Source organism: Tenrec ecaudatus, chromosome 1, assembly GCF_050624435.1.
Source record: "Tenrec ecaudatus isolate mTenEca1 chromosome 1, mTenEca1.hap1, whole genome shotgun sequence".
Lineage (NCBI taxonomy): Eukaryota > Metazoa > Chordata > Mammalia > Afrosoricida > Tenrecidae > Tenrec > Tenrec ecaudatus.
Window position 1 is genome coordinate 8,771,275 of NC_134530.1, and position 24,023 is coordinate 8,795,297.

A 24,023-nucleotide genomic window follows, 5' to 3' on the forward strand; every position below is an offset into this window, starting at 1 on the left:
AGCTTTTCCATTACTGGGAAATACTGTGGATTGGGTCAGGTGGGCATTACTTTTCAAAATGACATTTTCCCCTTTGACACTTTTTTGTTTTGTTTTGTTTTCATTTATTTTATTTTTTATTATTTATTTTTTTCTCTTTGACACTTTAAAGATATCTTTTGCACCAAATCTACCCCATGCATCATTTGATCACAAAGCATTTGCCAAGGGTAACCTGTTTCAGCCTCAGTAATCTTTGAAGGAAGAATCACTGTTTTCTCATTTTCCAGATGAGTACATTGAAGTGCAGAGAATTTGATGTGGTTCTTATGATTGGTTTGTTGCTTCTGCATTTTGTTAATGTCATCATTATCCCACGTTGTTAGATCTTGGAACACTGTGCAGTGGAAAGGGAAATAGGAAGACAGGCAGAGGCAGTGAAACGTACACAGGGACAAGTAGAGAGCAGAGAGAATATGACTGAAGATGCAGGGGGTTGTTAGATTCACATCAGTGTGCCAGGATTGAGCATTTCCTTCTGGGGAAGAACAAAAACATTAGTGTTTTCACCAACCCCCCTCCCCTTTGCCCCGCCCCACCATACCCAAGTAAAAAGAGCCCATCAGGAAAACCAGAGTCCACCTCACCCCAATTCTCTCCTGTAGTCCTTAAGCAGTATATCCCCACCCACTCACCCACCTCATTTCCTGCTGGAGACCCTGGCTGGTGAAAATGGTTAGTGCATTCGGCTACCAACAACAAGGTTTTGGGTTCAAATCTCTCCCAGAAGTGCCTCAGAAAAATGGCCTTGAAATCTACTTGTGAAAAATTAGCCATAAAAACGTTATGGAGAAGAGGCCTACTCTGACACCCATGGGACCCACTGCAAGATGTTGTTGTTGCTTTAATTCCCTGCTGACATTGTCTCAGGCTTATCTGGAGAAGGACTGGGTGGTGGAGGAGGCAGTCGGGGGTTGGGAAATCCTTCTCTGAGCATTACCTCTGTCCCTTGCTGCAGGTGGGGAGGTGAACGAGGATCCATTCACCCTGAGCTTCACCATCAACAACCTGCGCTACTCAGCTGACATGGGCCGCATAGGTTCTCACAAGTTCAACATCACAGATACCCTCATGCAGCACTTGGTGAGAGGCCTACTTCCCCTACCTGAACCTTTGTGCCTAGTCCAGTGTTCTTGCTCCTATCTGACCAGCACTGGATCCCTCCTTCCCTTCCAGCTCAGCCCCTTGTTCCAGGGGAGCAGTCTGGGTGCCCGATACGTAGGCTGTAGGGTCACTGTGCTAAGGTAAGATTCATCTCCCTCCAGCCTGTCCTGTCTTCCCCATTACCACCAAGGAATTGGGGGTTCTGAATTCTGACTATGGAGGCCACTCAGGCTTGCTCTGGGCTTCTTTGGAAGGCGTCTCCTCTGCATCTATTTTTGTTCTCCTTTCTCTGGTGGTACTGTTGGGTAAGTGTTGGGCTGCTGACTGCAAGGTTAGTAGTTCAAACCCACCAGTGGATCCACAGGAGAAAGATGAGGCTGTCTGCTCCTATAAATATTTACATCCTTGGAAACTCCAAATGGGTTTGATATGAGTTGGAATCAACTCAATGTCAGAGTCTCTACATCACACTCTCCAGGTGCCACAATGAGTTTGTGCTCCAGCTTAACCTTTAGGTTGGCAGTTCAAACCCATGTAGTAATACTTCAGAAGAAATGCCTTGATATCTGTCTGGAAGATTGCAGCCAAGAAAACCCCATTTTCAAGCCTTCTTTGGCACCCATAGAGTTGCCATGGGCTGGCATCAATGTGGCAGCAAAGTGTTTGATTTTGTTCTTCAATTTTTTGGCCATATCAACAGTTACACACTCAAATCCTAACCAACAGCTTGGAGCTTGAATTCTACCCAGAAGTTCCCTGGAAGAAAGACCTGGAAAACTACTTCTCACAAATCAGCCATTGACAACCCTATGGATCACATTTCTATTCTGACACTGATGGGGTCACCATGACTTGGAATCAACTCTATGGCAACTGGGTTACTGGTGTCCATCCATGTTGGGTCCAAAATGTTCAAAGTACCACAGGGACAAAGCAGACTCTGACCACTGATCTCAGCTAATGGAGAACTGATCCTGAGCAGGAAGACAGATAATGGGTGTAAGACTGTTTCAATCAGGTTGAGATGATGTGGAGCATAAATAGTGATGTGGAGGGCAGCTTTCCACATGACACAACAACAGCCTCTCTATGTAACGGACTTTGGAATTGTACACTGAATGCCAAGAAAACCCTTCCAGACAGAGGGAACAGCATGGGAAAATGTCTTAAGTTGAGTACAAGCTTGACAAGTGAGGCCAGTGTGTGGCTGGAGTGGAGAGAGAGTAAAGGGAAGAGAGATGAGCTCTGAACATCATCTGGGTCGACAGCATGTAGGGTCTTGGAGGACTGTTATTTAGAGTGAACCAGTAACGGGGCTTGATGTTGAAGGTTCACTGTAATGCCAGTGAGCTGGACTAGCTCACTCCCCATCCTTATGAAGCCACAGTCTAGACAGAGTATGAACCCACCCAAAATGATGACATAGAGGGAAACCGGGACTGCCAACCGTCAATGACCACAGAAGCAGCAGTGGAGAAATGAAAAGACGTATTGTATAATGGAAATCTACTTTGGGGAAAAAAGTCCAATGAAAATCAGTGGACTTCTTTACAATTCTTAAAAAGAAAGATGTCACCGGTGAACGAGGTACACCTAATACTAGTCATGATCTGTTCCATTGCCTCGTGCGTATATAAATGTGAGCCAATGAAAACATAAAAGTCGCAAGAAGACTCGATGTGCTGAAATTGTGGTAAGTGAACCCTATTGACTACACCGCGAACTCCAAGGAGAATGAACAAATATATTTTAAAAGAAATACAATTGAAACTGTTGAAAAGTTAAGATTTTGCGACTTCCTGCTGCTTACTTGTGAACAGATCATCAAGAAAGGCCAATGACCAGAAAAGGGTATCATGTTTGATAATGTAGAAGTCTCAAAGAAAACCCTCAATGAGATGGGTTGATAAAATAGCTGAAAAAATGGATTCCAACATACCAACAATTATAAAGATGATACAGGACTGGGCAGCACTTGATTCTGTTGTACTTACAGTCACTACGAGATAGAACCTATTTGATAGCAACCAACAATTGGGCAGTGTTTCTCTCCATTTTACACAATCACTATGAGTTAGTAATGACTCAGTGACATCTAACAATAAGAAAAATGACTCTAACGGGGAAGCATAGGAGATTGGGGGTCCTTGAGGAGACCATTGAACCAGCTTGAGATAGTCCTTGTTGGGAGGAAACATCACTGAGGATCCCTGAAAAATGACGGTGGAATTACCCAGGTAAGGAGAGTCTTCCAGACCAGAATAACTGATGCACAAAGGCCCAGAGATAAAAGAATATAGCCAGTTGGAGATTCTGATAATGGTTCACTAAGGCTAGAACTCAGGATATGAGGGGTGCATTGGCCACAGGTGGAATCTATCCCCTGAAAGGAAGACTCTCCTTCACATCCTCAGAAGCACCTCCCTCCCTAGGTCTGAGAAGAATGGTGCCTGGACAGGGGTGGATGCCCTTTGCACCTACCGGCAGCCACCCAGCGGTCCTGGCCTACATGCCAAGCAAGTGTTTCATGAGCTGAGCTGGCAGACCCGTGGTATCACACGACTGGGCCCCTATTCACTGGACAAGGACAGCCTCTATCTCAATGGTGAGTGTGTCTGTTCCCCATCTTCCGAGCCCACCCTCTCAGGCCAGGAGGGTCTCTGTTGACCTAGTCCCCAGGAAAAGAGTTGGAACAAATTCAGGTATGAATACTGACTCAACCACTCACCTCCCACAGCCATCTGCAAGGCTAGATCTTAACAGCATTTACAAGTGAAGAAACCAAGGCTCTAAAGTCTGAAAGGTTGAATAACAAACCCCAGTAGATCTAGCATGAGAGAGATGACCTGGGACATGAGCCCTAATGGTCAGAATCTAAAGCCTTGATTTACTCAACACATCTCATAAAAGATTCCTCTTGGAGAAGCCCCATGGAAGGGAATTCCCACCTGCTTTAATAGGATGCTTCCGATGGGCTTCTCTTTGAGACCCTGTGCCTAAGAGGACAGACACTGTGAACATCTAGGGGGGTTACGTTACAAACATGCTGGCCATTGGTGTCAGCCTAGAACCTACGCAAGGGACAATTTTCAACAAGAAAGTGTTCCCTATCTGGCTTCTAGGAAGCAAGGCATGGCCACAGTGAAGCCAATCCAAAAACTCCCCGTTGCTCCATTCCTAGCCCCGGAACCCTTCTTTAGCACTTACCATCTCTTACATCCTGCTCTTCTCACCATTGTTCTTTGGATGATCAGGGAGGATGTGGCCTTTAAAAATAATCAAAGCCCATTGCCATCAAATCGACTCCAACTCATAGGACAAAATAGAAGTACCTCTGCTGAGTTTAAGCCATCAGCTGTCTAGTTAGGAGCCAACCACATTACCCACTGTGTTTCCGGGGCTCCTAGGGAATTGCCATTGAGTTGATTTCAACTCATGGTGTCCCTAGAGGACAGAAAACTGCCTCATAGGTTTTCTCGGGCTGTGAGGGTGGGTAATGCATTTGGCTGCTAACTGTAACACCAGCAGTTAGAAACCACCAACAAGCTCTGTGGGTGAAAGACGAGGCTTTATGATGTCCAGGTACCATAAAGATTTAAAGATTTGAAAACCTCACAGGTTCACCTATACTCTGTTCTATCGGTTGTTATGAGGAGAAATTGATTTGATGGCAGTGTTAGTGTTTTTGTTGTTTAGAAATCTTTGAAGAAGAAAATTGTCACACCTACCTTTCTCCTACAAAACGAAGCAAGCGTTTGAATGGCAAACCTTTCAGTTACCAGCCAAGCACTTAGCCACTGCGTCATCAGAACTCCTAGTGGACTTTATTATTCTCATTTTCAGAAAGGAGTAAACTGAGGCACAGGGACATGCCTGTGCCCACAGTGAGTTTGTGGTTATGCATCTGTATCATGTGTCCACCTCAGTCCTCTTAGCTTCAGCCAATGCAGGAGCCATTTAGGATTTGCCCCCTTGGAAAGTGCAGAGTGTAGATGCAGCATTTTGTGCATTCATTTAGCATTTGCCAATCATTTACAATAAACTAGCCAAGACTTTCTACTTCCATAAAAAGTTACAGTCTTAGAAACCTACAGGGCAATTCTATCCTGTCTTATGTGGTCACTGTCAGTCAGAATCGACTTGAAGACAGTGAGTGAGATACCATGTGCCTAGTAAAAAGGGTAGAGATAAGCCCAATGCATGCCTTGCCTTCGTGTAAGCTTCAATGGGGTAGGGACTGCTTTGCTCGGTACTATGGGTATAGAAAATGGGGTCTTTCAGAAGAATCCAAACCAAATGCCATGGACTTGATTTTTCATCAGACTGAATAGAACCTCGGATTTCCAAGGCTATAATCTAATTCCTCTCATGTAAATGAGAGAGTGGCATCTAAAACAAAACAAAAATGTCATCAAGCTGCTGATTCTGACTCTTGCCAACCCGATGTGTATAAGAACAGGACTGTGTTCACTTGGGTTTTCATAAGCCAACCACCAGGACTTTCTTCTGAAGTGCCTCTGGTTGACTCATACCACCAATCTTTTACTTATCAGCCAATCATCTAACCAGTGGTGGCACTAATAGTTCCTTAGTAAATATTTATTGGGCAAAAGGATGGGGGAATAAATTAAAAGGCCGGTAGAAGAGGTAAGTGCATGGGTGGGAAGATAAGAAGACATGGAATTGATATGAGAATGCAAGAGCCTCTTCTTGGGGCCACGCTAGACAAGCAGGGAGGAAAGGGTCAGGCCTATTTAGGGGAATCAAGAGGACTTTGATACAGGAGATGGCATTTGAAGTATCCCTTAGAAGGTGCACAGAGGAAGGCATCCAGCAGGGGACCCATATGGACAAAGGCATGATGTATCCGAGACTGTTCTGCCACCTCCCCTTAGATGTGATATTTTGCTTCTAGGGTATAACGAACCTGGTCCAGCCGAGCCTCCTACAAGTAAGTATCTTCTCTTCTCAATCACAGGAGGGAGTTCACCCCTGCAAACAACTGCCTCCATCACTCACAGCACAGAGCTCTCAAACCAAGGTCCAAGGTCCAAAGTGCAACTTACATATAGGCATTGGGTGGAACAATTCTTTGTTTACACAGGGAAGAAGCAAGGTCAGTTTCCATAGAAACACTAATGCCCCATGGACATTAGGCCACTCCCCCAAACTGATGCGGAACTGATGGTCTGTGTGACCCATAGGTGAGAGACTTTGTTCTCTCCTCACTAGAAACAGATAGAGAAGGGGTTGGTCAGGTTCCGTATGCTGCACACCTATGAGCCGAGTAGAGAGAGTACTATGTGCCCAGAACAGGGAATGAGATTCCCTGATAAGGAGAAGAAAGTAAAAGTGACACAGTTGTCAGATTTCACTATTAGGGATTATTTGGGGCCCAATGCTCTGGGGGGAAGACAGAGACCAGCAGAGTGTCTTCGCAACAACCACAAGCTCAGGTAGGTCTCTTGAGTGAGGTCAAGGCCTCAATCAGATGAAGAAGGCTGGGTCTTTGGCCTGTTCTGGACCTACAGACATGGTATCTGTGTTTGTTCAGAATTTTCCATACACCCCCTGGTTGGAGGAAGCTTTCCTTACAGGAAGAGGTGCCGAGGTCAGATAATGATACATTCTGTGTGTCCTGCTGATGGGAGCCCCAAATAGTGGATTAATGCAAACTCTGTCAGCTGCAGGTCACTCGATCTTCCCACTCATCCATTCTTCCATCCTCCTAGTCTTTTCTCCGCTCAGCACCCATCCTTCCACATCCTTCTAGAACCCATCCATCAGTCCTTCTAGTCTTCTTTCCTTCCATCTCTAAATTTTCTTCTTTGCTTCATTTTTTCTGTCCTCCACTTGTCTATTTTACTTTTTATCAATTCACCTATTCCATCTGTCAATTTTTCTATCCAGTCAGTCACCCATCCATCCATCTATCCATCCACCTCTCCTTCCATCCCTCCGTCCATCCATCCATCTATCCATCCATCCTCTTTCTCCTGCCTTTTCTTGGGTCACCTTCTCTTGCTCTAAGACCTTCACTCACAGTCACTCCTTCCCTCAGCCTCATTTATGGCACACCTGTGGATTTTTTATTCTGGGATAAACTACCACTAGAGACCAGGTAAGCTCCTGATGTCTGTAGGGCTCTATCCAACCCTGAGTACTGTCCTTCCCATAGCTCCTGAGCTGGCCACCACAGTCCTGCCTCCTTCATCAACAACTGTACAGCCAGAAGCCACAACAGGTATTTCAACCTCCTTCCACTCTGCAGGAATCTCCTCAGTCATACATACCTCCATCAAGCATTAGATAGGAGCTGTAAAAACAAGGTGTAAAGGATAATTATTCTCATCACAGAGATTAGAACAAGTAAACATGATGCCTGCCCTCAGAAACTTCCACTCTCATGAGAAATAAAAAGACTACTATAACATAATGTTGGGTATTTGGGGTGGAGATACCTGGCATAATTTGGGGAAAGATTTGAGAAGATTTCACTTGAACTTGGTCAAGGATGAATAGAAGTGATCTAGGTAAATATTGCTTGAAGGCTGGCCCTGTCAGGAGATCGCATGCTCATTGACGCAGTGTCCTGAAACAATATAGGGAATGGGGATCGTGGAGAGGAGTTTGGTTTTCATGGAAGGCTGTACATTGGCAGAGGCCACATTGGGAAGAGCCTTGAAGGCAAATTAAGAAACTTGAACTACACACAAAAGCTCCTAGGGAGTAATGGGTGATATTAGAGTGGGGGCGGCCCTAGTGAGACCTTCACTTAAGAAATGTTCTAGTGTTCAGTGTCCCTTCAGACAGGGAGCCTAGTGAGTCTTCTGGGACTATTGGTCCAGATGAGAGAATATAAGGCCTGAGCTGGGACAGAAATGGAGAGAAGAGATATAGGTGAGAAGCATCCATTATGCGGGGATGGTGCAAGTTCTGATTTTGGTTGGTAGTGTTCCTGGGAGAGAATGCCATAGATTATCATAAATTCCAGGCTCTGATCTGGTCTCAGGGCAATTCTGTGGAGTGACCAGTTCTTCCACTGCAGGTACAGGATATACCCTGAAGACCCTTACACTCAACTTTACCATCTCTAACCTCCGCTTTTCACTTGACATGGGCAACCCCAGCTCTGCCATATTCAACTCCACAGAGAGGCTCCTGCAGCACCTGGTGAGATGTGAAGTACAGCACCTACTAATGAGATAAACTTTGCTGAGCCCCTCACCAATGAAAGAAGTCATGGTCCAGTGGTGGAAGTCTCAATTTCTATGCAGGAGACCTAGGTTCAAGTCCTGGCCAGAGCACCTCATCCACAGTCACCTCTCATCTGTCAGGGGACTCTTGTGCCTTGCTAGGTTGTTGAACAAGTTTCAGAAAAGCTTCCAGACTATGATAGTCTACGAAATATGTCCAAGTGGTCTGCATCTGACAATGAACCATTGGAAACTTTATGGGTCATAAGAGTTCAGTCTTCTACCTCTCACGGGGATGGCATATGCCTAGACAACATTTCCATCTGTTGTATATGGGGCTGCCATTGATTGGGGCTAAACATAGTGACAGCTCCCAAGAATAGCCCCTCCCTAAACCATAGTGTCTCCTGCTCACATTCCTTTATCTCCTTTCCAGCTCAGACCCTTGTTCCAGAAGAGCAGCCTGGGCCGCTTCTACTTGGATTGTAGACTCATCTCCATACGGTAAGACCTCTTCCTGGTAATTGACCTGTGATGACCACCACTTTTAGAGACCACCCCTTTCATAATGTGCCCATACCTCCCACTTGATTGTCCCTGCTGGTTCTCCTTCCCCTACCCCCAGGTCTCATAACCTTCCCCCTATAGTCCCCACATCCCTTTTTCCTCAGGCCTAAGAATAACAGGGCAGCAACCAGAGTGGACATCATCTGCACCTACCATGCTGACCCTGCGGGCCACAGCCTGGATAGAAAGCGTCTATTCTGGGAGCTGAGTCAACTGACCCAAGGCATCACCCAACTAGGTCCCTACACTCTGGACAGGGACAGCCTCTCTGTTGATGGTGAGCAGTCATGTGTAACTTAGCCACAAAGTGACCATTTCTGGTCCTTGTTCTATTGCCTTACCCTCGATAAAATGTTTTAACATTACACCTACTCTTCCCCAGGCCGAATTGGAAGTCACCTCTCCCCAAATCAAAATAAGTGGGGTCACATTATTTCAGGTGAATGTTATAGCATTCATTGATCAAATTAATTCAATGAATTTTAATTTAAAACCCAAAAGTCTAGCTCCTAGATTCTCCTGAGATGGAGTCTTGGGTTCCTTCCCATATCAATGATTGTTACCTGGTGGTGATTCTGCACCATGGGCAGACACTGACCAATGTCTGGAGACAGTTGTGGCTCACAACTGGAGAGGCTGCCACGGGCATCTAGTGAGTAGATGCCAAGGATGCAGATCAACATCTTTTAGTCCACGGGAGCCCCTACCACAGTGCAGAGCCCCTACCACAGTGTAGCCTCCAAAGCTGAAAAAAATCCAACAGAGACAAGGGGAGAATGCGCCCTGCATATGCCTATCTAGTTGACTAACAGGGCCACATGAAGACCTTAGGATATAGAGAAGAGAGGAACTAAGTTTCAGAATCCCACTCATCCTATTCATATAACATGACACTTACATCCCCTCATGTCTCACCAGTCAGGTTGCCAGGTAAAAAAATATACCTGATTATGTGTTTGGTGGATCCTTTAAGAATTATGTAGTCTTAAATGCCAGTAATGCTGAATGTGAGAAACAGGGCTGTACATGACCTAACAGTTCCTACTTGGGCACCAACTTAGCGCTTACCTAAGCATGTTACTGTATCACCAGTTTAATTATTTGGCATCCTCTTTTCATATGAGCTCTTGGACATGAGGGTCTGTCTGGCTTCTACTGTATCCTCTGCTCTCTACATGTGGGCATATTGTAGTATTGAATGAATTCATAAATGAATGCATGATTGAATGACTGTGTGCACAAGAAAAAAAGTGATCTTAACCCTCAATGTTTGGGGGTCTGTCTGGAGCTCATTTTCAGGCACTTAACAAACTTAATTGGGTTACTATTCTATCCCAAGCCTTGGACTGGGTGTAAAGATAGAATATATATATTTGTCTCTGAGAACCCCAATTGAATGAGTCAAGGGTTAATAAAGAGCTCAATAAAGTTGGTCACACGCTTATTAATAGTGTCCTAAATGCTAGAATAAGGCGACTTGGTGGCACAGTTGGATAAATTCTGGACTGCTAACTACAAGGTCAGTGGTTCAAGCCCACCAGCTGCTTCACCAGAGGAAAAAGGAGGTCATCGGCTCCCATAAAGATTTACAGGCTTCCAAACCTTTGATTGCTATGATTCAGAATCGATTCAAGGGCAGATTTTTTTAATGGTAATGTGGTGGGTTATGCACACCAGTTTGAACCCGCAACCACTCTGCAGGAGACAGATGAACCTACCTGCCTCTGCAGAGACTGCTGGTTTTGGAAATCTGAAAAGATAGGTGTGCTTTGTCCTATAGGACCACTATGAATTGGAATCAGCTTGATGGAAGTGGTTGGATGATAGGGTTTTGCTTTCTTTTTGAGAGACCCAGGTTCTATTCCCAACCCAAGTATCTCATGCAAGGGCACCACACATCTATCAGTGGAGCATGCTTTTTTCTATGATGCTGAATATGCTTCAGGGGAGTTTCCACTCTAACAAGAAAAGCCTAGTGGTCAACTTCTGAAAGCCAGCCAGTGAAACCCTATGGATCACAACAGGTCCAATTCCATTGTCCATGATATTGCCACGAATTGAGGACCAACTGGAGGGCAGCTAATAACATCAACAGAGAGCTTAGAGGATGAACAATCAAGAAGGCTTTCTGGAATGGGATATGAGAGAGCTTCAAAGCGTTCATGCAACAATTTAATGAAAATATAATGAAATGTTCCCATGAACTTGTTGAAGTCCCTTGGACTGTTTCCAGCACTTTGCTGAGCAGTAGTATCACATGGCAGTGAACAATACCAGGATGGGCCCTGGCTGGCTTGGAGCTTTATCTCAGTAGGCTACTAAAGCACAAATAGTTTTCCAGGGAAAGCAGAAGAGAAAAGAGCCCCCAGAGAGAGGGAACTATAGAGGCAAAAGCAGGAAAGCTCAGCTCAAGAGACTCCCAGTCATCTATCAGCCTTCCCTCTTTTTGAGGTGCTTTTCCATCAGGACCTCCCAGCAGGCACCTGGTTTGGACTGACTATTGACCTGTGGCATCTTGGTGGTACAATGGTTAAAGGGTTCAGTTATGAACTGAATGTTGGTGGTCCAAACTCACCAGCTGCTCTCTGAGACTAAGTGTCAGTCTGCTTCCATAAAGACTGCAGCCCAGGAAACCCTAAAGGGCATGCATGTTCTACTCTGTCTTACAGGACTGGCATGAATCAGTAAAGAGCCAATGGTAGCAGGTTGGGCCCTGAGTAGTACAAACAGTTAACATGCTTAGGTTGGAGACTTGAGCCACCCAAAGGCACTTGGAAGACTTAACAATCTACTTAAGAAAAGTTAGCCATTGAAAGGAGCGCAGCTCTACTCTGACCCATCAAAGGTCACCAGGAGTCAGAATCAACTCCATGACAACTTTCCTGCCCCTTAATGACAGCAACTACAGTGCCGTGGCCTACCCTCTGTGTGAAAGGTTAAGGGTCTGTCCCTCCTTTTTAACTTGTGACTCCAGGCTATACATCCCCGAGTTTATCTACCCAGAGTGAGTACCAGCTGAACTTTCGCATCATCAACCGGAATCTCAGCAACCCAGACCCTGCATCCTCAGAGTACGCTGCTCTGCTGTGGGACCTCCAGGACAAGGTGAGGTCTCCTGCCCCTCCCACTTCTTCCTGCCCCGTGTCTCTCTCTTTACCATCAGACTTGTGTCTGCTAAGTGATTATTTCAGCTCTTCACTTTACCAACAATGTTCTGGCTTCTTATTCCCAAAGGTGGTGCCAGGCTGCCTTCCCCATTTCCAAGACACTCAGAAAGGGGTGTAGCATGCCTCAGTCTGCACAATAGGTTGGGGTGTGGAGTCAGGATTTGAACCCATGTCTCGAGGCCTGTGTTCTTTCCACGGGCTCTGGTTGCTCCCCCACCTCCATGAACTCTCCTCTACCTCCACCTCTCTCTTTCCCCCTCATTCCAGGTCACCACACTCTACACAGGCAGCCAGCTACGAGAAGCATTCCGATCCTGCCTGGTTACCGACTTGAAGTAAGTTGGGGGAGGCAGGGACACTGGCTGAGTTTGTGCTTTGGTTGCCCTCTCACATTTTCTTTGAGTTGAAAGCCACTGACATGGTGCTCCCCCTTCCCTCCCATGACCCTGCCAGCTTATCTTGACATCTGTTTACATAGGGTTCTTTGTGGGGGGTGGGGGAACCACCAGCCTCCAGCATCCACCTCCCCTTTCTCTTCCAGCTATTTGGTAAAGCCACATTTTAAAAGTACAACTCAAATCAGGAGTTGCATTTAAATCAATTCCAACTCGTGGCAATGCCATGTGTGTCCTAGAACTGAGCTCCATAGGGTTCTCAGTGGCTGCTTTTCTGGAAGTAGGTCTCCAGGCCTTTCTTCTGAGGCTCCCCTGTGTGGGCTCAAACTGCCAATCTTTCATTTGCCAGCGAAGCACATTATCTGTTTGTACCACCCTAGTGACTGCAGAAGTCAAGGCTCCAGGCTGATGGTTACCAGTTGGACTCTGCATTATCATCTCATGCTTTATCTTCCCAGTTGATTCCCACAACAGCTCCTGTGAGGAGGGTACTATTATCATCCCCATTGTCTGGGTGGTAAAACTGAAGTTCAGAGACCTGACATAAACTTCCCAAGAGCTGTTAAAACTGGGGTTGGGACCCAGGTCTTTGGAGAATGATGAGGAGCTAAAGCAACTACATTGGAGGAGAGAAAGATTATAGAGCATAGAACTGAATTGGAATATTGCCAAAATTCTGTTTCCTCATCTGTAACATGAGGACAATTGTCATAATTTCCACTAAAAATGAGGGTATAGAAGTCACCTCTCATTGGGTCTAAGAGTGCTCAGTAAATGTTTATTATTGTTACTCCTATTCCAATCACCCCTAATTCCTGATCAGAGTAGACTCTTTTCAAGACTGGAGAGCATCTTTCCTTGCACTTTCCCCTCTTCCTCCCAACACACACACACACACACACACACACAATTTACCCCAAGGTCCTTGACTCACTGAGTAGAAACTCAGCAGTCATCACTAGTCTTGGATGCTGGCTAAGTCCCATGTTCTCTGTCCCCAGGTTGGGTTCTGTGTTGGTCACCATCAAAGCCCTGTTCTCCTCCCATTTGCACCCCCACGAGGTGGAGCAAATCTTTCTGGCCAGAACAATGAATGCTTCATCCCATTGGTTGGGTGCCACCTACCAGTTCAAGGACCTGCTTGTAATAGGTAAGATGAGGTGGGAGCTGGTTTCCTAGCCCACCGTGTTGGGACTATGAGGGAAGGATGGGGCCTTCAAGTGACAGTGGAATGAGTGGAGACTCTGGAGATTTTTAAAAAGAAAGAGGCCATACTGATACCTCGTGCTGTTGTACATGGGGTCACTCTGAGTCGAAACTGACTCAATGACACCTAACAACATTCACGACTCCAAGCCAAGGGTCATCCAAGAGGAGACAGGAAGAGAACTCACCTGGACTGTATCCAAGGAAGTGGTTATTTGTACATTGTCCTAGTTACCTAGTGCTGCTGTAACAGAAATATCTCACGGGGGTGGTTGAAACAGACATTGATTTTCTTATGGAGTAGGAAGCGAGAAGTCTGAATTCAGGACACCAATTCAATGGGGAAGCTCTTTCTCTGCCAGCTCTGGAGGAAGGTCCGTGTCTCATTTCAGCTTCTATTCCTTGGCCTCTTGGTGATCATCCTGTGGTGTGACATCATTCTTCTCATCTCTGCTTCCGGCACGCTCAGTCTTTTTTATATCACAAAAGAGACTGACTTAAGACATCCTAATGCCCAATACTGCATAATTAACATAACAAAGAGCCCCTAGTCCTAAATGGGATTATGATCATTTATGTACAGTACAATTGACAACCCATGCTTTGGAAGGAGGGGGCCTCATTCAATCTAGAATATCAGTGAGGCTTTTTAGCCCAAATATGGCTCATCTCAAGGTCCCTTCTTAAACAAACAAACAAAAACAACAGTTCCTCAAGTCTATTTTGACTTAATGGTGAGCTCATATGTCGGCATAGAGCCATCGTCTGCTCTGTGATCTTCATGGATCTTCTTCTGAGGCACGTCCAGGTGGATTCCAGTCTCCCATCTTTCCATCTGTAGCTGAGCATAAACCTGTTTGTGCCATCAAGGGTCTCCTAAAAGTTGTATTCTTAGGTTCCCAGTTATAAGGCACATTTTGATTGAATACATACTATTCCACCATTCCTATAATTAACTAGAAAATGCCAGGTGTCTGCCTATGGTAGTCCAAAGAAGGGACAGGTAGCCCTGTCTTGGATAGTTTTCTGAAATAAGTGATGGGGGTGAGGGCTACATTGAAATCTGATGGAGAATAGAGCAGGACAAGAGAGGAGACAGGAAAGTTTTATTAGAAACTCTTAAAGGTATTACAACAATCCATAATTCAATTAGATCAAGCATAATTGTACAATTGCTGCCACCATCAGTTTCAAAACATTTTCTTTTGTCTTGTAGCTCACCTTTAAAGACACAGCTCAGGTCACATTGCTAAGAATCATGGGGCTGTAATTCTCTCACCTCATGTGGGGATATGACATCCTTTCTTTTCTAGAAGTGAAGCCATCGGTTCATCCACTGACAGACCAGCCAACAAGCAGCCCCAATCTCCAGAACTTCCAGCTGAATTTCACCATCACAAACCTACTGTATTCCCAAGAATCAGCCCAGTTGAACTCTACCAGATACCAGCGCAACAAGAGAAGTATCGAGGATGCGGTGAGTATGGAGCTCTGTATCGGTTTTGTTCCCATGCAGAAGCTGGCCCTAAGATACCAGCTAGTCAGAGAGTGACCTTTCATAACAATTCTTGAAGACGGGTGGGCAGTTCTGTTTTAAAGGTGAAGAAACCAGTGCAGTGAGGTTCAATGTTTGACCCAAGGGCCTGCAGCTAAATCATACCCTGCGATGGGATGTCTTTAGCACATGAACAGCTGGGCTAGTGTTTGTGATGCAAAGAAAAGGGCATATGATGAAGCAGATTTAGTGGCAGAAATTTGGTTGAGGCCAGTGGGCTTGGAATTTGGACATAGAACATGTTGTTCTGTCTTCCAGCTAAACCAGCTCTTCCGAAACAGCAGCATCAAGATTTATTTTTCCAGCTGTCAAGTTACAGCATTCAGGTGAGTCCCAATGAAGGAGCTACTGACTCTGGGAACAGCTTTGTGTCTCCATGTTATGCTCTCTCAGGACTGTTATGGAAGAGGTGGTTCCTTAAAAACCAACGGATGTGTACTCAAATCAAACATGATTAGTTAGGGTTAGCGTCCACCGTAAGCTGGGCAGCCCCCAGCTGACTGAAAGGCATGATGTGACTTTAGGCTGCATTGCATTTCAGAGGTATGTCCATTACAGGAGACCTTCTTAAACGGTGCCTCTCAACCCCATAATGAATTCAAGGTGTTTCTGGCAGGGTTCGCCCATATTAACATCGCTCCACTTCACTGCAGCCTGGGTTCTGAACATGACACAACACGCCCTTGTAGTCACAAGACGCCTCTTTCTAGTCAGGATCTCTATCCCAAAGTCTAAGCTCGATATCTAACATATTAATTTCATTTCCACCTGTATTTCCCACCACTGGCTGTTATCAAATCAATTCTGACAAATACATTACCAGACCAGTTGCATTTAAGCTCATAATTAAATCAAATCATGCCCAAATCTAAGATATATTTTGGAGGGGCACAATTTGGAGGGGCACCATAATTTCAAGGCTACTGAGGATCCTGAAAGAGGGAAGTGAAATAGGTCACTTAACATGTCACAAAATTTAATGTCAAGGTTCAGCTGTTTGGAGTTATTTTTTAAAGCAGTTTATTTGTTCTTGTTGAAAATATATACAACAGAAAATATGCTAATTCAGAATTTTCTACATGTACAATTCAGCGACAGTCATTATATTCTTCAAATTATGCACCCTCCATTTTCTGAGTTGTACCTCCTATATTAACATAAAATCACTGCACCCTAAATTTACCATTTAATCTTGCTATTGTCATTTCGATCACATATAGATGGCTCATAAAAGACCTCAGTCTTCAAGGCCCAAATTCTTTATTAGTGAAGCTAACTATTGTTAGGTTTTAAAAATATATCAAGGATATTTTTAACGTGAGGTTTAAAGATTATCTCAGAATAGTAGTTTTGGGGGGTTCATCCAAACTCCATGAACCCAGAGCCTGGAGACCATGACAATTTGAAATTAGATTATGTATTTTCTCCTTTTTGATCAGGATTCTTCAATAGGATCTTTGACCAAATTCCTCAGTAGTGGTAGCAGGGCACCTTCCGGTTCTGCTGGTCCCATGGCAACAAGGCAGTTGTTCATGGAAGCAATGAGCCACACACTCCATTTTGTCCACTTTATTCCTGACTCAACGCTTCTGCTCTTGCTCCCAGTGAAGAGAGAAAAAGTATTCTTTGCTGTTTTTCTTATATAAATGCTCCTCCCATTATTTCACACCTTTGGTCAATTTCCAGACTGCTAAAATTTCTATTTTGACAAAATGCTCCAGTATTCAAATTACTTCTGTGCATTTTAGAGGTGTTTACTCTTACAGGGAACCCTGGTGGTGGAGCTGGTTGCCTGTTGGAGTACTACCAGCAAGGTCAACAGTTCAACTCCACCATTCTGCTCCTCAGGAGAAAAACAAGCCTGACTCCTGTAAAGATGTACAGTCTCGAAGCCCAAAGGACCAGTTCTCTATTCTATAGGGTCATTATGAGTCAGAATTAACTCAACGGCAGCAGGTTTTAGTTTTGGGTCTGATATTCCAGAAATCCTCCTCCCTGTAACTATTTACCCATACTGAAAAGTGAAAATCCATTGCCTCTGAGTTGATTCCAATTTGTGGTACCCCATGTGCTACAGATAACTGATCCATCAAGTTTACTTGGCTGTAATCATTACAGAAGATGTTTGGGCCTTTCTTCTGCACCACCTCTTTCAATTAGTAGTCAAGCCCAAGCCATGTGCACCACATAGGCAGATCCTCACCCCATGCTAGCCACTTTGGAAGTGCTCGGTGACCACACGGCGACAGTAGTGCCTGTATTGGATAGCACACATGCAGAACGTTCTTATCAATCTGAAAAGTTCTCCTAGGCATGGCCCAAATGTGGAAGTAAGTAACCTAGAACCACGTTCTAGAATTCCAATTCTTGTTCATCCCTCTTGTCTTTCCAGACCTGTTTCCCATAGCAACCACACGGGGGTGGACTCCCTGTGTGGCTTTTCACCCATGACTCGGAGACAGGACAGAGTTGTTATCTACGAGGAATTTATGCATCTTACCCGGAATGGGACCCAGCTACAGAACTTCACCCTGGACAGGAATAGTATCCTTGTGGATGGTAAGGCTCCCTGGTCATTGCGGCTGGAGGGGTGCGTGGGATTTGACCTCCAGTGGGAGTCTGGAGACCTGGGATGAGCCAGAATTGAAAGTATCTAGACCAACAGGAGGAAACATTACCACCCCCCACCCCTGCAGGTTTACCTATCATTGAGGAAGAGAAATATGGTCCCTGGGGGGGGCATAAGTAGTTTATACTCAACTACTAACCAAAAAGGGAGGAAATTCAAACTAATTTAGTAGTCTCCTAGAAGAAAGTCCCAGAGATCTACTTCCTTAACACCCCAGACATTGAAAATCCTAGGGGTTAGAGTTCAACTCTGAAATGTATAGGGCTGCCATGAGTTGGAATTAACTTGATAGCAGCGGCTTGTTTGCCTTTTTAATGGGTTGTAGGCAGTCTTTGCCTCACATAGCTAGTTTTGTCACATCAGACTAGTGACTCCCCACTCTCTAAGCTTGTTTCCTTATCTCTACATACTGCAAGCCACTTGTCAAGGCGGTCAGTGAAGGCATCTGACCTGGACCCACCCTTGACACGTGTAATGGGACAGACCTGCTCTCCCTCTAGGAGGCCTCCATGATGGCAGCATCTTGTGCCTGCACACTTGACCACTCAGAGAGTGCTGAGTGAGGAGCTACATGATACATACACTGAGAGTGTAGCAGGAGAGGAGTCTGTGGGTAGTAAAAACACATAATATGCTTAAATGCTAACTGAAAGTTTAGAGATGCTGGTCCACCCAGAAGTGCCTTGTGGAAGAATGGCCTGGTGATTGCCTTCCAAAAATTCAGCTATGGAAAACCCTGTGGAGCACAGTTCAACTCTGGGACACCTAGGGTTGCTGTGCGTCAGAGTCAACTCAATGGCAACTATTTTATACACAGAGTGACTTTGTTTGATGATTAGCATTTGCTAAAAGCAAGTGTTCTAGCTTAATATTTAAAGTACGTAGTAGGCACTGGAAGCATATAAAGGAAAAACAAGATCTCATACACAATCCCTTGTAGGTCAAGTGTGGACACCGTATATGGGGTGGGGCCTCCCAGTTACCAGGTGCTCTGTTCATGGCTTTGAAGTGTGGTTGTACAAGAACAGATTGTTGTTTCTCTACAGCAGGAGTTAGCAGAGTTCTGGTTTTCCTGTAAATACGTTAGGCTTGGTAGACCACATAGGTTTCTGCCACATCAACAACTAAAGGACTTAGCAGCTCTTTTAGAAATGGTAAATGCCCTCATTAGCAAGCACACTGTACAGAAACAGGTCAAACAGCTGATGTCACTCACAGGTTGCAATTTGCTAAGACCTGCTTTTGAGAGTAACCATGTCCAATAGAACTTCCTGCAATAACAGAGACTTTCTATGTCCCTCTGATGGCCAGTACAGTTGCCACGTGTGCCTACTGACTACCTAAGCCTGGCTAATATGACAGAGGGACTGGATTTTCCATTCAATCCTATTTTAATGTAAATCTTAAAAATGCCCTTGTGGTTGGTCCTTTTTTATTAGATATATATATCTTAAGATCGACCCAAAAGTGGTCTGCTGCACATCTTGAATGGTTCAGTGTGGCAGAAGAAAGTTATACTGACACAGGAAAGCAGAAAGCAAAGAGAATTTACTGCTCTCGGGTCCCAGAGACAAGGCCACATGAGGCTAAATCCAAGACAAGACAACAATGAGCCAAAGCTGTACAAGAGGGTTACTTGGGTAGGATCTAGGGTTAGCATGTGCTGTTGTCTTATTCATCAGTTTAAAGGTTTCAAGGGCATGCATACAGGAAAAAGGGAAAGATTTCATCAGAAGAATCATAATGGTCATGGCTGGAGTGGTCAGGAGTAACCACACCACTGGGAGACTGGGTTACAGGATAGTCGTAGGTTATTATCATAGGGGATTGTATGAGGGTATGCCAGTGAGACAGTGAAGGGTCTGATAGGGGCCACAACTACTGAGAAAGTGTGTGACAAGATAAGTAAAACTATGACAGAAACTAGGTGAGTGGCCAACAGGGAAGAATGAATGAATGAATGCTGAGGCACAACGTTATGCAAGCCAGAAACTGGCCACCTGACACCTTATAGAAGCTGGCTGAGCAGAGAACATACAAGTAGAAGACTTGAAATTGTCTCCTTAAATCTAGTGGATGCTGTATCTTTCTAGCTTTATGGAGTTTGCACACTAGTTGGCAGTAACAAGAGCAGGCCATTGTCACTTATGAAGTCTTTGATGTGAATCTATTCAGAGGGGAAAGGTAATTGAAAAAGACTTGTCAAAAATTGTAGTGAAAGAGAAAGTTGGAAGATGGGTACAAGCTAACCAGGTGACATTTAATAAGGGGTTGATATGTTGCTAGGGCGAGGTCAACCTCTGGCGGGGGGATTTCAACATGTAGAGAACCTGATAGGATTCCCACTGTGGTGACCCATTCTCCTCCCACCACCAGTTGGCCTAGCCCAATTTAGGAGAGATGGAACTTTCCACTCCCACACAATGTTACAGCCTTGGAAACACACAGAAGCAGTTCTGCTCCATAGGATCGCTGTGAGTCAATGTCAATCAGGGGCAGTGAGTGAGTTCTTGCTCATGGGGTATAGATTTAATTTATCATACTCTGTAGGTGTGCTAATAGCCTTATGGTTATGTTGTAGCAAAGTATACTTATTTGTTGGAGACAGAAATTGAAATATTATAGGTGAAATATCTGAGCTACAAAATAGATCAAGGAAATTTTAAAGGAGAAATTGATGAGTCTACACTAATAGTGCAAGATTCTAATACACCACTTCCAATCAACTGTATATGAAAGACCTGAATGACACTATAAATCAACTATACCCAGCAGTCATGTATAGAACACCCACCCAGAAACCACAAATAGATATCCATCTCCAATATATAAGCATCATTCTCTAGGATAGACCACATAATGTCAACAAAGTTTAAAAGACTGAAATCTTGTAAAATGTACTTTCTTCAGACAATACACTGATAGAAGAAAAAATTGGAAACTACACAAATATGTGGAAATTAAACAACACATCTTAAAAAATGGATCATGGAATGAATCCATAGTGAAATCAGAAAGTGCGAACTGAATGAAAATAAAGCATAACATATTAAAACTAAGGGGATTCAGGGAAGGCCCTGCTCCAAGGGAAATTCATGCCTGTAGATGGCTAGATAACAAAGATCTAAAACCAGCAAGCTAACTTTACAGCTAGATAAAGAAGATCCCCAAACTACCGGAACTACATATAGAAGAGCCCCAAACTACCAGAAAGCAGGAGGGGGAGGAGGAGGCTCATGGCAGGGAGAGCAAAAATAATAATGAACCAAGCAGAGATCAATGAAATAGAGTATAGAAATAACATACTGCCTGCTTGGCTTTTATACACCACTAGAAGATGAAGTAAGGGTTTCAAAGCTGTTAATAATTGTTAAATATAAGTTCTGCAGGTTCATTCTATGTTCTTCCTGATTTTCTGTACATTGGATCATTTTTTATTTAAGAAACCAACATGTACAATCTCCATTTCATTTATTTTCAGGGTATTCACCCAACAGACATGAGGCCTTGACTAAAAATCCTGGTAAGTCTTAAAGGAATGTCACTGGGTAGTGCAATGGTGAATGCCTTTATTGGGCTGCCAACTTAAAGGTTGGCACATTGGAAGAAAGTTTAGGTAATCTACTGCCAAAGACTTTGATACACATGGGACCACTGTGGGTTGGAATTGCCTAAATAGAAATGTGATATTGTTGTGATAGTTTTTAAGTCTCAAAGGAGCCTCAACTCAAGGCAGGGAGGGGGCATCCTGGTGCTGTGCACATCAAGAAGCACCATACACACAGGATCTCTATGTTGAAGAATGTTGACCAATCCATCTGAAGGACAGATGGGCCACCATGAAGGGCCTCTGGAAACTCAAACTTGAGGCTTAGGATCCATGAGTCAATGGGGCCACCAAGTCAATCCCCAGACTGCCAGGGTCTAAGCAAGCACTTGGAGGCAGGGAGCAATAGGAGGTGGTTTATCCCAACGCTTGTCTCCCCAGATCTCCCCTTCTGGGCCATAATTCTTATCTGCTTGGCGGGACTCCTGACACTCATCACCTGCCTGATGTGCTGTTTCCTGGTAAGTGAGAGAGGGTTTTTTGTGTTGTTATTATTCTTAAAATTGTTTTTTATATTCAAACTACAAGTCCTTTAATTGATGTCTGCTTTGAAAATATTTTTCCCAGTCTATGTGTGGATGGCCTTTTTATTTCTTAATATCATTAATCATTAAGGAAATCTAAATGAAGACTACACAGATATACCCCTGTCTCCAGGAATGAGTACATTACAAGGTACTGAATCTAAGAAGTGTTGGAGAGGATGGGAAGCAACTGGAACTCTCAGAGTGCTAGTGGACAACAGCTTAGCTATTTCTTTAAATGTTGTAAAGGTCAATCTACTCAGAGGAAATCATCTAAGAGAAACTGAAGCATATTCTGTGTCATAGTAGCTTGTCCCAAACCTGAAAACATTGTAAATATTACCCACACATGAATGGATCCACAAACTGGTATATCCCTACGATAAGATAGTATTCAGCAACAAAACAGAATGAATTCTTAATCCATTCAGCAAGATGGATAATTGTGCTGTATGAATGAAGTCAGATATTAAAAAAGAACGCATGCTGTATGACTCCTTTTTCTTTAAAATTCTAGAAATTACACACTCATCTACTTTGACAGCAGGAAGATCAGTTGTTTCCTGGGAAGACAGATAAAATTTGGGGAGGGAAGGTGTAGAGAAGGAGGAAATCACAAAAAGATATGAATAAATGTTTGGATGATTGTGGTGATGATTAAACTAGGATCAAAATTTATCCACTTGCTCACTTTAAATATGTACTAGATATTGTAGGTTAATTATACATCAGAAACATCTGGGAGGCAATAGGGAGAAGACAGAGCATAGGAGTTTATCTGAGCCAAAAATGAGGATGGGAGACTTCAGCTCACTTTCTTTGACCATGCCAACCAATCAATAGAAAAAAGAGCCCATGTGTGTTAAAGTAGAGAGGTAGTCTAGAGAAACGACTGACTACTGGTAGACAGATGTTAATTTGGATGAAAGAGAAGGGAATGTACAGCAAGAGGGAGGTTGACAAAAAATGGTGGACGCAGAGGAATTCACTGAGAGAAGAAGAACAAGAACTAGAGGCAATTATATACACAATCCTGACATAGTAGTGGTACTGTATGAGTAGACCCGTAGCTGCATGGATAGACACACAGGGTGAATAGGTGTTAGAGGGAATGTATTAGGACAAATATATATGTTTGACAGAGGATATTTGTACATATCTGCTGCATATATTTCAATTGATGTATTATTTCAATTGATGCATTAATGCATAAACTGGATAAAGTTATGAAAACTTCATGGACAGAAGCAATCATCTTGAGAGAAAGCGTTGTTGACCCTGGGTGCTCAGGACCATAGTCTGAGGAGACACCAAGTTCAATTAGTATGAGTACACAAAGACAGTTCTATACAGGGAACAAAAAGAGTAGTGAGATATGCACACCTTTGAATAACAAGACATTTGAGCTTGTAAAAGGCATTAGTCCCCAAGAGACAAAGTTCCAAGGAGCTGGGAAAGAAGGAGAAACAGAACAGGAAACACAAGGGGAAAATAAGACATGTGATGTCATATCGTGGGGATTGCAACCAATGAGACGAAGCAAAACACAAGTGAATTGTAGAATGCAAAGTTCATCTTATCTGTAATCGCTCACTGAATTCACAACAAAGGCTAAAAAAGCAAACATAGGGAAGATCAAGGCAGTGGCACAACTAGGCAATTGTTTCTTCTATTGTCATGAATTAAAGACAACTCAATGGCAGTTCATAACAGCATCACAGAGGAAACGGGTGGAAAATTTGAGAAGGGTAGGAGGAGAGGGAAAAAAAAGAGGTAAGAAGAAAGACAAAGGAGAGAGGGGGACAATTAAAAGGATAACAAGGCGGGAGAGCGATACAGTGAGCATAGAGTGCCTTTGACTTTACCCCTACAGCTGCCCAAATGTAACTGTCTGTCTGGTCGATGCATTCTGTTGACCTCTCCTCACCCTCACAGGTAACCATCTGCATGCGGAAGAAGGAGGGAGACTACGAGGTACAGCGTCGCCGACTGGGTTATTATTTGCCACACCTAGATCTGAGGAAGCTGCAATGA

General features: G+C 44.1%; 1 protein-coding gene across 1 annotated transcript in view; it reads left to right on the forward strand.

Moving 5' to 3' along the window:
• Nucleotides 1–24,023, forward strand: part of MUC16 (mucin 16, cell surface associated) — a 114,674-nt gene extending 90,651 nt beyond the window's left edge. Inside the window, exons 61-77 of the mRNA XM_075540771.1 lie at nt 998–1,122; nt 1,216–1,283; nt 3,576–3,748; nt 6,059–6,094; nt 7,322–7,387; nt 8,192–8,316; nt 8,776–8,843; nt 9,011–9,183; nt 11,881–12,011; nt 12,341–12,408; nt 13,470–13,618; nt 14,988–15,151; nt 15,488–15,555; nt 17,622–17,788; nt 21,340–21,381; nt 21,847–21,926; nt 23,925–24,023. Coding sequence (XP_075396886.1) covers nt 998–1,122; nt 1,216–1,283; nt 3,576–3,748; nt 6,059–6,094; nt 7,322–7,387; nt 8,192–8,316; nt 8,776–8,843; nt 9,011–9,183; nt 11,881–12,011; nt 12,341–12,408; nt 13,470–13,618; nt 14,988–15,151; nt 15,488–15,555; nt 17,622–17,788; nt 21,340–21,381; nt 21,847–21,926; nt 23,925–24,023 — 1,802 coding nt within the window. The remainder of the gene's footprint in view (nt 1–997; nt 1,123–1,215; nt 1,284–3,575; nt 3,749–6,058; nt 6,095–7,321; nt 7,388–8,191; nt 8,317–8,775; nt 8,844–9,010; nt 9,184–11,880; nt 12,012–12,340; nt 12,409–13,469; nt 13,619–14,987; nt 15,152–15,487; nt 15,556–17,621; nt 17,789–21,339; nt 21,382–21,846; nt 21,927–23,924) is intronic.